General features: G+C 46.8%; 1 protein-coding gene across 1 annotated transcript; it reads right to left on the reverse strand.

The window, feature by feature from the left end:
* Positions 1-202: 202 nt before the first annotated feature.
* lbh (LBH regulator of WNT signaling pathway) lies at positions 203-9,163 on the reverse strand. Its single transcript, XM_076165601.1, has 3 exons — positions 8,912-9,163; positions 4,430-4,532; positions 203-1,739 (listed from the first exon to the last, which is right to left on the reverse strand). The coding sequence occupies exons 1-3, from the start codon at positions 8,938-8,940 to the stop codon at positions 1,515-1,517; spliced, it is 357 nt and encodes a 118-aa protein (XP_076021716.1). The 5' UTR covers positions 8,941-9,163; the 3' UTR covers positions 203-1,514.
* Positions 9,164-12,617: the final 3,454 nt, after the last annotated feature.

The following is a 12,617-nucleotide window of genomic DNA, read 5'->3' on the forward strand; positions in this document are numbered from 1 at the left end:
GGAGGATAACATCCACAACTGTTGTAATTGCATACAGGCAAATAATGAAAATGCCAGGTAGATATCAGCATCAATGAGCTACACACAACTTTACTTCTGAAATCAATCAAGTGAGTCAAGTTCTCATAAACGGCTTTTAGAATCAATTTGATAAAGTTCCAGATCTATTCGATTATGAGCGTTTAAAGGCTGCAAAGCGTAATTTTTGGGGAAATCTTACATCAGATTCCGCTAAAACGCTGCGACCTCAAACTCACGACTGCCGTCAGAGGAACAGAAAACTAGTAATGACAGTTAAGCTTTCAGTTCGGGTGTGTATGGCTCAAAGCCAGTTTCGTCTTCAAAGTTCGTCACGACACCAAACCCACGTACAAACAAGATTACAGTACTACAAGAAAGGCCTCGGGGGGGGGGGGGGGGGGGTTGATAACTGGACACGAGTATTTACACATCCTTCATCGAGTCTGTACACTATGTTTTGTCAAACTAAAACACATTTCTTTTTCAAAAATGACATTTTCCCTCCATTTAAATCCTGACTCGGCTTTCATATGACCTATCCCCCTTCACTTTATAGTTATTTATACTATACATTTTGCATTTCAGCAGTTGGTTCTATGTGCCAATGTGAGAGTCGCAGCATGTCTGTGCGTCCCCTCCATAAGAAGGCTTTGTACAGTGGATCTATAAGTAGAATAGCAGGACATCTACTTCTGCTTTATGTTCCTTCACTTTCTGCACTTCTGTAAAAGAAAAAAAAAAGAAAAAGATTCCAGGTCGTCTTTTCACTGAATGCCTGACGTAAGGTCACCAAACTGTGGCATTTATACAAAGAAGTCCTCCGTCCTTAACACAACACACACGTAAAAAAAAAAAAGAGAAAAGGAAAAACCCACTTCTGAAAACAGACAAATCACAAAACATTAACTTCTCTGAACAGACACGTCTAAGGACAGCAGTGGCAACCACAATTATTAACATATCAAACCAGAAACTAAACACGATTATGGACAGTATACTGGAGACATCGATTCCCACGGGTACCACAATAGCTCTGTATGCGAGTGTAAAGTCTCTGGGGTCATGACACCGGCCATTTTGGAGTAAAGAGCGGAGCGGTGTAGGCCCGTCCATCGCCACACAGGACGTCCATCCTGGGCCTTGACACACGCGCACACACACGGTGGTTTGCATGTAAGTAATGTACTGGATTTAAAGTGCACACGTCTGTTCCCCTTTTAGATTTGATCCGGTGGGTGCACAGTCCAGGAGTAAAGGCTGCTGCTGTGCGTTTTGTGTACAATTGTGTCCATTGCTTCTCTTGTGGGAGGGATGCTTTGGTGTCAAGGGACAAGAGACGGCATCACAGCGACACTGGCCACGCGGCCGCCAGTCCAGTCAGTTGGAGTGCGGAGGTGCAGTATAACCAGTGTGTGAAAGGAGAGGTTGGTCGGGGGATGGGGGGGGGGGGGGGGGGGGCGATGGAACAGGCACGGCGTCCGCCTAACCCGCCTCTAGTGCTGAGAATTCTGCGCTGGCTGTCCATTCGGGATGCTGCCATTATTCTGCACCACCACCACCACCTCCTCTTCTTCTTCCTCCTCGCTGACCAGGAACTCCTCAGGAGGCCAGCGAAGCTCTCCGCTCTCCACCTCTCCCTCCGTCGGCTCGACCACGATGGACGGCAGGCGGTCCTTCAGCTTACAGCAACGGTCAAAGTCAGAGGGGTCGGGGAATATCTACGAGGAAAGGAGACAAAAGGTGGAATGTTGATTTAAAAACTGAGTCTGAATTTCCCTCAGAGAGTTAATATATATATATATATATATATATATATATATATATATATATATATATATATATGTGTGTGTGTAATCGGTGTGATCTGGGAGGAGGATGTGGGGCTCATTTCAATGGGTGCGTGTGTGTGGGTGGCTCCGGGACACCAAAACTTTGTCTTGGAGAAGTGTTGCAGGCACCCCTATAAGGCTAAGCAACCGTGATTGGAGGTGATGGGCAGACTAAACATCTGTGCTGGGAAGTGGTTACTTCAGAATCCTAGTGGCATACCTGCGCTCGCCTTACCCACATTCATCTAATAGCCAACCTAGGCGCTCATACCCACCGGAGAGCATTACATCACCACATCAGCTGCATCTGTAAGGTCTGGAGGCAAACGCAGCGCCTCGTTTCATCTAAATGTAGGTGCAAAAGGCAGGCGGCGCAAAGTGTGAGACACGATTTGCACCGTCTTTCAACGTTCGTGCATTTACGAAGAAGAAAAGGGGCCTGGAAAGAATGCGACACGGGCCCAGTTATCAGCAAGCCCATCCAGATGTTTGCTCATAAATACAGCTCGCTCTGCTCGCACTGGCTTGGATCTAAACTGAGGGACATGAGACGTTCCGACAAGAGAGATTACATAGATTCCACGTCTGGGACATCCAACCTCTGACTTTCTCTACTCGGGAACCAGAGAAAATGGCTCGGGGGGGTGGGTGGGTGGGGGGGCACTCCTGGTCCAAGAACTTTTGCTGTTGTTTGGATTAAGTGGAGGAATATTTTTAGACCTGCATATTTCACTTTAAGACATTTGAGGGAGGGGGTGGGGGGGCGATGTCGCTGTCTGGGCAACGGGCCCAGTGGAAAGAAAGCATTAGATGAGGCAGGAGAGAGAGACCGAGACAAGAAAGAGAAGAGAGGAGAGAGAGAGAGAGAGAGCAGCCAGCTGTTTTCCAAGTCTGCCTGTGAATTCCATAGGAGATGGATGCGAGGGGAGGGGAAAAAGACAAAATGCTTGAAAATATGCGGCGTAAATCAGAGAGTTTGTACAGAGGTAAAAGCACGTCTCTGCACATTTGTGTAGAAACACACCAAGTGGCCCGATTAGGCAAGCGAGATTATACGTGTGTGTGTGTGACTATGTCTTTGTATCCCCATCGTCACTGTGTGTCAGCACCCTGGGGAGCTGGCCAGTGAGCGACCTTGCCATCGGGGCTTTGTTAACACATGTCACTACTTGTTTCACTTCCACACAAAAGACACATCAGCCGAGCGTAATGCTGCTTTGTTTTAATCCTCTTTACAGCTTCTTTAATGTCCTGTATAAAAAAAAAAGTGCAGCTGGCATTTGCCATAGCGACGGTCACACAAGCGATATCAAAGCCACCATCAGCATCCATAATGGAGGAAGCGACTGATTATGCTTCATACATCAGCAGAGGGCGAAGAGCCGAGATGAGCGAATGAACGAGTGGAGCCGGAAAGGATAAAGGAAGCGGCTCGTTGGCACCATCCTCGCTCTCTCTCTCGCCCCGTTGCCCCCTCATCCGCCTCATCCGCCTCTCTCACCCTCTCAGACACACTCACAGCTGGGGTGTGAGCGGTTGCAGGGGAGAGGAATCCGGCCTCTTCCCATGCGGGCCAGTCTACATCCTCTCGCAGGCCGCCTCAGCTCTCGCATATTATGTTACGCTTATAAATGTATTGTGTGCTCAGCTTTAATTCGATACGCGAGCCAGCGGTCTGCTTGCTTAATGCTACTTGTCTATGGCCAGGTAGTGTGTGCAATCCGAAGCCTCCAGTCAAGACGCAACCTCGGTAACCATTAGGGCAACTGCAAGCAAAGTCATAATGGCTTTGATTCACATTTATAGCATTTACAGTAAAAGTCCATCAAAATGTCTCAAGTGTGAATCTATTGCCAGTACACTCTACAAATGTCACATTAAAGATACCCGCTCATGCCAGCAATAAAGCCTTTTGTTTCCGAGACGGCCCCTGTTGAGTTGACAGTAAAGCCAGGCTGTAGGAAACAACTTGTCGCGGCCACCTGACGGCTCGCTCACCGCACGTTTCCCCTCGTGTCCGTTTTCCCGTTTCAGTAGCAACGCACTGCTGGGAATGAAAGCATTCCGTGGAGTTTGCAGCAATGTCGCTTTTGCCTCAGTGTCACTATTCTGTAGTCGAGTCCAAAATTGCAGATGTTTTCTCATTTATCACCGCTATAAAAACACGCCAGTAAATTTTCTTAATGCTTGACTTAATTGCTGCAATATATTAGCCTCAAAACAACTCGCATTTTATCTATTTTAGTCCCATTTGTGTTTATACGCCGACTGAGGGAATGTGGATCTCTCCCGTACTAAGAGGAGCTACTGCCCGCCTGTGCTGACGTCATACCAATACATAATGAATGAACGGATGGATGGATGGATGATGGCGGGTATAAAATGGCCATGCTGCATAAAAATGTGCAAAGTTGGGAAATGGGACAGAGGCAGCGTTTCACCTCTGTCTGTGTGTGTCTGTGTGTGTGTGTGTGTGTGTGTGTGTGTGTGTGTGTGTGTGTGTGTGTGTGTGTGTGTGTGTGTGTGTGTGTGTGTGTGTGTGTGTGTGTGTGTGTGTGTGTGTGTGTGTGTGTCCCTACCTGGAAGGAGAGTCTGTCCTTGCTGGGGCTGAGCCTCATGTCCTCCATGGGGGTGCTGTTGATCATCACCTCAGTCATATCTCGGCTGGGCACAAACACGGGGCTGCAGGGTCACAGAGGGGAAAAAAGTTTGATCAGTTTTGGTACTGTGCACAACGGCAACACACTGGCCTGACGACGATGATGATGATGATGATGCTGCTGCTGGCGACACACAAAACAATGGGAAAAAGCATGACAATACTCAAATAAAAGCTGTGATAATCGAACACGGCAATTGTGAAATGCATGAACACATAACAAACTGTACACCTCTTGTTAAAGTGTCAGAGTCATGGTTGTTTACCCGCATCCATTTGGTTTGCATGACCTGCTTTGACCACAGCGCACCGAGAAAACTGTTCAGCTGTGCTGATGCGCTGCAAAAAAACCTGCAGTGCAGCTCGTGATGCGGCTTGCATGAGGTGGCCCGAGTCAGAACAAAGGATGATGCACACAGTCATTGTGAAAGTGTGCTGGGGGGGGCGTGCGGTGGTATTTGACTGGGGCGGAAAGCGGCGCACTTAGTTCCATCAAAGCTGGGCCAAACTTTCCATTTTAGATTAAAGTAACGAGGGCCTGTTTGTCTACAGTCAGGGCATTCGCTCTCTAGCATTGTGGCAGTAAAGCTGTTTTTAAAAAGCAGCCCTGGGCTTTGACGTAGTCGCAGTCTGAGACGAGATGCTGCGCGACCTTCTCACGCTCTCTATTTAAAGCCCGGTGCCTCATGGTCAGCGGCCACGGGCGTGTGGTCAGTGTGGTCACTCGCCATACAGGACAAAGAAAGCAGAACATGACGAGCTGCTCACTCTCAATCGTTCCTTCATATATAATTTATATACATTATATTTTCATGCTAAAATTGGAGTGTGTGAGTCGGTGTGCGTGTGTTCACATCAACACAATGGATCCACCAGGAGGGGCGGGTTGGGGGTCATAGAGGTGAAAGACCAGGGGGAGAATGGTACAGGAGTGTCACAAGAGGCTGGCATTAACAAAGGTCAGAGGTCAAAAGAATGATTGAGTTGGCTTCTCCTTTCATCTCATCCTGGCTGGTGGCAGCTCTACTCCAGCATTCTCCAGGAGAAGCTGGTGATGAGGAAAGCGCCCGAATGGCTCTTTGCCCTAATCTGATTAAATGCTTCACCTATTTTAAATGTTAAACGTTTTGTTTTGGCAGGGGAATGAACAATATCACATTTGCTTGTTTAGAAAGGAGTGACTATGTAGAAATTCAACATGAAATACACCTGAGTGAAAGCACGTTTGAAAAACATCTGCAAAGTTCAAGCAGAAGTACCTTGTGTTCAGTGTGAAGTCAAAGCCTGTATCACTTTCACTTTGTGATTCATCTGACTTTTTCCACAGGAAATTATTGGTTAGAGACTCAGTTGTGTTTGTGTCTCTATTTAGAACTCAAACTAAACTGTTCGTGTCTCTACGCAAATGCATTTCGGACAACGTCTGTACACACGCACAAAGTATTTTTTAGTCATTGTGTTTATCAAAAATAGACAGAAAACCAGTAAGTCCAGAGGATCATTATGTGACATTAGTCAATCACACCAGGAAACTATTACACCCTGAAGCTCTGGCAGCTGCCTGTTTAATGCATCACTTCTTCCATCCATCTGAAATTCATACACGAGCCTTGTTGCCGAAATGACATCACAGGCAGACAGGGAGAGCTGAAAAAAAAAAGAAAGCTTCTGGCTGAATCACCCAGAACCTTTAGAGCGCACCAGTCAGCTGACGTGGCTTACTGGGGCCAAAACAATAGCCGGATATCCAAAAATAAAAGAAGGAGGCTCGAGGTTAGCAAGACTTGACATGGAAAAGAAAAGGGAGAGAAAAAAATATATAATTTCGGCTCCGGCTGCTCTCGGAGTTATTTAATTTAATCCTGGAGTAGAGGGCGCAGGGGAGGGCGAGGCAGGCATGCGTGTGGGAGGGGATGGAGGGATGAGCGCGGAGCTGTGATGGTAAAGACCTGAGCAGAGGAGAAGGGAAGAGAGGGAGGGAGCGAAGAAGAAGGATAAACACTCAGGTCTTGCCAGTCATATTTCTGTTCAGGGATCGTATAAACATCCTGCTCGGCTAAGAATAACAGAACATTGTCCTAATAAAACATAAGGGGGGCACAATGAGAAGGAAGTGGGGGGGGGACGCACGAGTAACAAGTTGACCCATGAGGAAACAAACATGCATGCATATCGGTCACGTCCATGGCTGCCTTCACGTGTGGAGTGAGGCCCGGGACGACATCTCTCAGCTTCTCTAAGTGGACTCCTCTCCTCCTAAAGGACATCTCAAGTGTCCTATAAATAACCAAACCTTACATGTATGACATAAGCCTGTATGACGGCAGCTAGGGTGCCATTACTAACGGCCAGGAGTGCATATTTGACTTGCACACGAGTGTGAAGAACGTGCCTGGAGCAGATCGGCTGGCGCGAGACGAGATAGAGACGCGCATCTGATGATACACAAACCATCCTCGTACGTTAACGCGTGAGGTCGGCGTGGCAGACGGTTCGGAGCTTCTATGTGGATCCTTCAGGTTCTCAGTGCGCCTGTCAACACGACCGCGTCGGAGGTTAACCCCCTTTATCTCCTGGACCTGGAGACCTCAGATCATGCATACCTGCTCCTGCCAGCTTTCTAAAGCCTGTTCTAGCCAGGGGGGGAGAAGGGGAGAGGGTGCAGATGGCACAAGACATACAGTCAGTAAATAACTATGTGTCCAAAAACAAAGCAAACGTCAAAAAGGATTAGAGGATGAGACATATACTGTACGTGCAATAAATTTAAAAGCCAGCACCTGAATGCATCACTAATACCCTTGGAAGTTTGTTTGAAGCCCACCTGCACTTTCCCCCACATGCAGGGGAAGTTTCCCTGGGGATTAAGGCTATGCAAGGTGCCGACATGGAAAACCGGGTCGAAAAAAACCGCACTGACCCAGTGACCTGGAGAAGCCATCTGTCACACCGGACTCACACCTTTCCACATCATTCCGTGCACACCAGCATAATTCCTCATCAATGTGTCGCCTGAGTCCAATCTAAGCGCTTTCAAACCCGCAGCTTCCTTCCCCCACACTCCAGAAATTCCAAGATCACAACAGCTCCTTGCCTGCCTGCACCAACAGAGGTGTAGGTGATTGCTAGAAAAAGATTGCACCCAACAATTTTATGTCTCCCATCATCTTCATCATCCCCCCCCCCCCACACACACACACACACACACACACCCTCCCTCCCTGCCTGCCTGCCTGCCTCTCCCAATTCCCAGTCATAAATCTCAGCTGGTGCGTCGACAGGGCAGAGCTGCAGTCGTGCCGTGCCAGCTCTGAGCTCACCGACAGCCAAGTCACACAACACCACAGATGTGAGGGTACAAGGGAGGGTGAGGGTCGTTTAAACCCCCCCTCCCCCCTTTGGAGTGGGTTGATTGAATGGGTCATGTCCAGATTCCTGCGAGTTGATCCTGCCCACCTAAAACACATCGAGGATCAGTTTCCATTCCAGTGCCTGACAGCAATCTATAGCAGCTAACTGTCAGAGTGAGAATTTTATTGACCATTTGTCAGGAAACTTACACCCGAGTTTGCTTACAGGACTCACTGGATCACATCATGCTTGGTTCTGAATTGATCCAGTGTCTGCTGTGACTATAGGGAAGTGATGAATGAATGCAACATGAAGAGCCTGTTCAAGTTGAACAGGTTTTCCCTTTTTCGTTTGCACTGCAACACATTAAGAAACATTTTTGGAGAGCAGAGAAGCGCAGAGCTACTGTAGGCAGAGATGAGAAAGCCAAGTGCGGTTACAGTAAAGAGGTCGGATCTGAACTTCCTGGCAGCCAGAAAGCCTTCAGAGGTTTGAACAGAGTTATGGTAAACAATGTTTCAACACGGCTTGAAAGCTACATCCTCTGCACAGACAGGAAAACAGCAGATGAAGGTGTTAAATGGCTCAACAAACACACAAAAGAAGATGAAGAAGAAGAAGAAGAAGAAGCCATTCCCAGTGTTAACAAGAGACGAGACACAACGACTGGAAGGTGACATGGTAAGAAAATGTAGCCGGTTACAGTAGCGACTGAAGCAGAGGAGCAATCATCCTTCTTGCATTTGCACTGCACCTGCAGCACAGGAGAGCCAGAGGGATGAAGAGCAACGCTTGTTCAAACAAGATGCAAAGTAAGTGGATGTTCACTGCAGCTCCTAAGAATTCCTACATGACTTAAGTCAAAAAGTGCAGAGTTTGACCTTTTTAATTCAGGTTAGAGGCTGACAATCATTCACCTAATTGGCTTTATAAACACTTTACTGCCGCTGTGACCTTCTGTTAACCCACAAAATACAGAAATGTATGTAAATATGATGATGATGATTTGATAGATGAGAACAAAGAGCAGGTTGAAGATGCGCATACTCACCAGGAGATCTGCGGGGAATACACAGACATGAATTCACACCTGCTGTCACTTCTGCTGATGAGCGAATTTTGCCGAACTTCTTTCTCCCTGTTGTTGGTTTGGTCGTTGTTCTTGTAGTTGTCGTTGCTGTTGCTGTTGTTTCTCCGATGCGGCTCAGACGAAGCGAAAGTGCCCGAGAGCGAAGACGCAAAAGACGTAAGAGAGGGGATAGGGGACGAGGAGCGCTGGATGCGTTTTCTGATCCAGACCCACGGCGGGTGTCGAGTATTTATCCGGGGAGGCGTGAGCTTGTGCGGCCGCGGACACACCCCTCCTCCGCTCTCCACACAGGCCAGAAATCCTCAATGGCAGCTTATTACCAGCGGGAGCCAATCAGAGGACAGGTGTCTCTACTCCCCAACCCCAACGCACACACACACACACACACACACGCACGCTCACGCTCACACACACACACGCGCGCATACACACGCACACCGCCCTGATGACGCAAGCAACCGCTGAACGCTTCTCGTCGTGAATGGATAATAAGATACTGCGTGATGATATTGATATTGATTTTGTTGTTGTCGCCAAGGCAACAAAAATGATAACCCGACCTCACCTAGAATGACAAAAAAAAACACTGCTTCGTGACATGTGCCCTAATGAGGCGTGTGTGTGTGTGTGTGTGTGTATGCGTGTGAGCGAGAGAGAGAGAGAGAGAGAGAGAGAGAGCGAGAGCTCCTACGCATGGGCTCATTCATAAATATATTCCAAGGACACGTCAATGTCCTCGTATTTCAGAGACATTGAACGTCTCTTACGCTTGTGAAATCTAACAAAGTGGCCATGCTACAGATGTTACAGATCCGCATTTATTCCAGCATTATTCCCTGATTCTCCGGGCTTGGATCGCATTAGAGAAGCACACACACATTTACTAATTTCACATTTGACCTTCACATCTTATAGAAAACTGCCAACCAGCACACAATGTACATTTTTGCTCAGACAAAGCCGGCGCACAGGTTTTGCTGTTTTCGGAACGGGTTGCAGACAGTACAGTAGACAAACACTGTCATCTAGCGGCTGAATCAGGACACAACACGTTCTGTTCTTCAGTATCAGATTCAAATCTAATGCAGCATTAACTAATACACGCTTATAATGATCAATTTGCCACTATATTAGAGAAGTCATTCTAAGTTATGGAAAGGTAATGGTTAATGGAGTGCAGTGGTTCATATAATCAATCTTTCCATGCTCTACACACAGATAATGAGTTAAATCAGTGCACATGATCAAACACATCTGATTTAGTTCAGCATGTGTTATGTATGTGTGTGATAAATGGTAAAATATGTGTTGCCGTGGGTTACGAGGAGCAGCTATGAGAACCACTGTTAAACTGGACTTTGTTATATTGAAAGGTGTTTCTAATATTTACGTACCTGGGGGAAACAGATCACAAACGCTAAGTTCCCGACATGAACTTCCTGGTGGCACAAGCATCACTTTGGTTTGTAATCCAGTCAGTGTGCAGCTTCTTTGTGTGTTAATTGAATCCTCCTGCGTAGTCTCCCAGTAAAAAGGCTACAGAGTGCAATAATAGTCAAAATCTCTCCTATCCAGGTCTCCAAATAGGTCACACATATGCTGGTATAATGCAGATCTAATGTCCTTACGTGGTGCTGTTATTGTAAATCCAAACTGAAATGATCATATTGTCCCACAGCTGCCTAAGATCTTCCATACTATGACAACAACTGAGAAGGGTCAAAGGTCGGATTTTGTTGACTTGATCCGAGGATTTGAAGTGGAACGATGAGAGGAATAAAGATTTGAGACGTTGACAAGGATACATTTTACTAATAGGACAATATTTGCACAGTAAATGTAATGTTCTTCCTGTCTTCTCCTCCCAGTCTAATGAAGAGTCTGAGTGAAGAGAGAGATCATACGGGAAGGAGTCAAAACACCAATCAACTTCAGGATACACTTGCTGAAAATACAGCGCCCCCTATCAAAGAGAGGGGAAATAACAAAGCAAAATGCATTTACAATGGAAAACAAGCGTTGACGCAAAGTGGCCACAAGATGTCGCTTTTGTCCGTAGAATAAGCAGGGGACAGCATCTGAGTCTTATCGAGTCGCTCATTAAGTGGATGGATTGAAAATGATTTTCCTTCCATGAAAGACGGATTAGATGAACATTAACATTACACTCAACATACTTAACCAACATTTATATGTTCATTATCAGAGCTTGCATGGTTTTAATGATGAGGGAGTGACTGTGCCTGCTAATGCTTCATTTCTGATGTGTAATCTTATACGTCATGATTCCACATATATCCCAACTTGGAAATGTGCTAAACCAATAATAATACTGTAGAAAACCGTAGAAAATAAATCAAAACATTTTAAAATGTAAGCATGTATGGTAAAGTGTTCTGTGTTTGTGATGCAGGTGCTGTGTGTCTTTGCCAAAACACTTAAAGGCCAAATCCTTGTACTGCCGGAGCTTTGCTGAAAGATGAATGAATAAGGATGAAGAAAAAGAGATGATTGGAGCAATGATTTCTTTTCTGTGGTGCAATACGTCTGGAGAGCAGCGCCCCTCTCTGTTCATTTGGACTACATGCAGCTGCTCGACATAAACAGCTGCACATCTGGGCAGGCAGAGATGCCTGAGGGAGCGAGGGGGGGGGATTGAGCAGCGACCGCACGACGTGTAAATGAACGAGGCCCTGAAGGGGACGGCAGTCGACAAACACCCGTTGTCCTCTTGGCCGCGTTTCCAAGGAGAATAAAGTTTCCTCTTGGATTCTGGATGTCCCAAATAGTGATTTCTCTTCTCCGTGTTCATGTCCTTCGTCAATGTGGTTCTCTGCTTTTCTCATTGCTTCATGAGAGAGTGGAAGAGACTTACTGCTCACTGTGGAGCAACATGTAATAACTTTGCCACTCTGCACAGCTCTCAGATAAACATTGTACATCTACATTATCATTGAACTAATAATCATTATTGGAAATCTGCAGTAATGTTCTGTATCTCACATATCTGCAGGACATGGAGGGAATCACTCCTCCCACATTTGAGTTTGAGTCTTTCCATGTTCACAATGTTTCTTTCCTTGTGTGTTTACGTCCATTACAGTAAGCATTAGCAGGCCTGCAGGGTTGTCCTGTGAGGGGACGCTGGCGATCTTTGGACCTATTTTTTGGGTGTGTGCGCATGTGTGTTGCTGTGGGACATCTGATCTCAGGGCTCGCCGCACGCCACGCTTGCTTGCAGGTGGTCTGTCCGCACTTGGGGGCCGAGCAGATTTAATATTTCATGGGAGCGCAGCACGCCCCTGGACGCCATCATTGAGTCCACATGGCTGGCCGGAAAGCTGCTCTGTGAACACTTGGCTGAAATATGCGGCCTGCGAGCCCCCTCTCGCTCCACCATGCTGCTTGCTCACTTGCTGGGCCTCACAATTAAAAGCTAACCACAGCTACAGATGTTGGCAGCTGTCTTTAACCCATTAGATGCCACTCTGAGTTTGATACAGTTTGAGCTGGAGTTGCACAGCCTGGGTGGGAGTGAAACAGAAAGAACGGAAGAAAGGAGAAAAGACAAGAGCTGCCCGATGCATTTCATTGTGAAATCTTCCAGGCAAAGTGTGTTTGCTGAGCCGCCAGCTTTTCCAGTTTCGATACCTCCCCATACCATATA

Source organism: Genypterus blacodes, unplaced genomic scaffold (genome assembly GCF_046128005.1).
Source record: "Genypterus blacodes isolate CSIRO-AG114 ecotype Tasmania unplaced genomic scaffold, CSIRO-AGI_Gbla_v1 ptg000147l_1, whole genome shotgun sequence".
Classification (NCBI taxonomy): domain Eukaryota; kingdom Metazoa; phylum Chordata; class Actinopteri; order Ophidiiformes; family Ophidiidae; genus Genypterus; species Genypterus blacodes.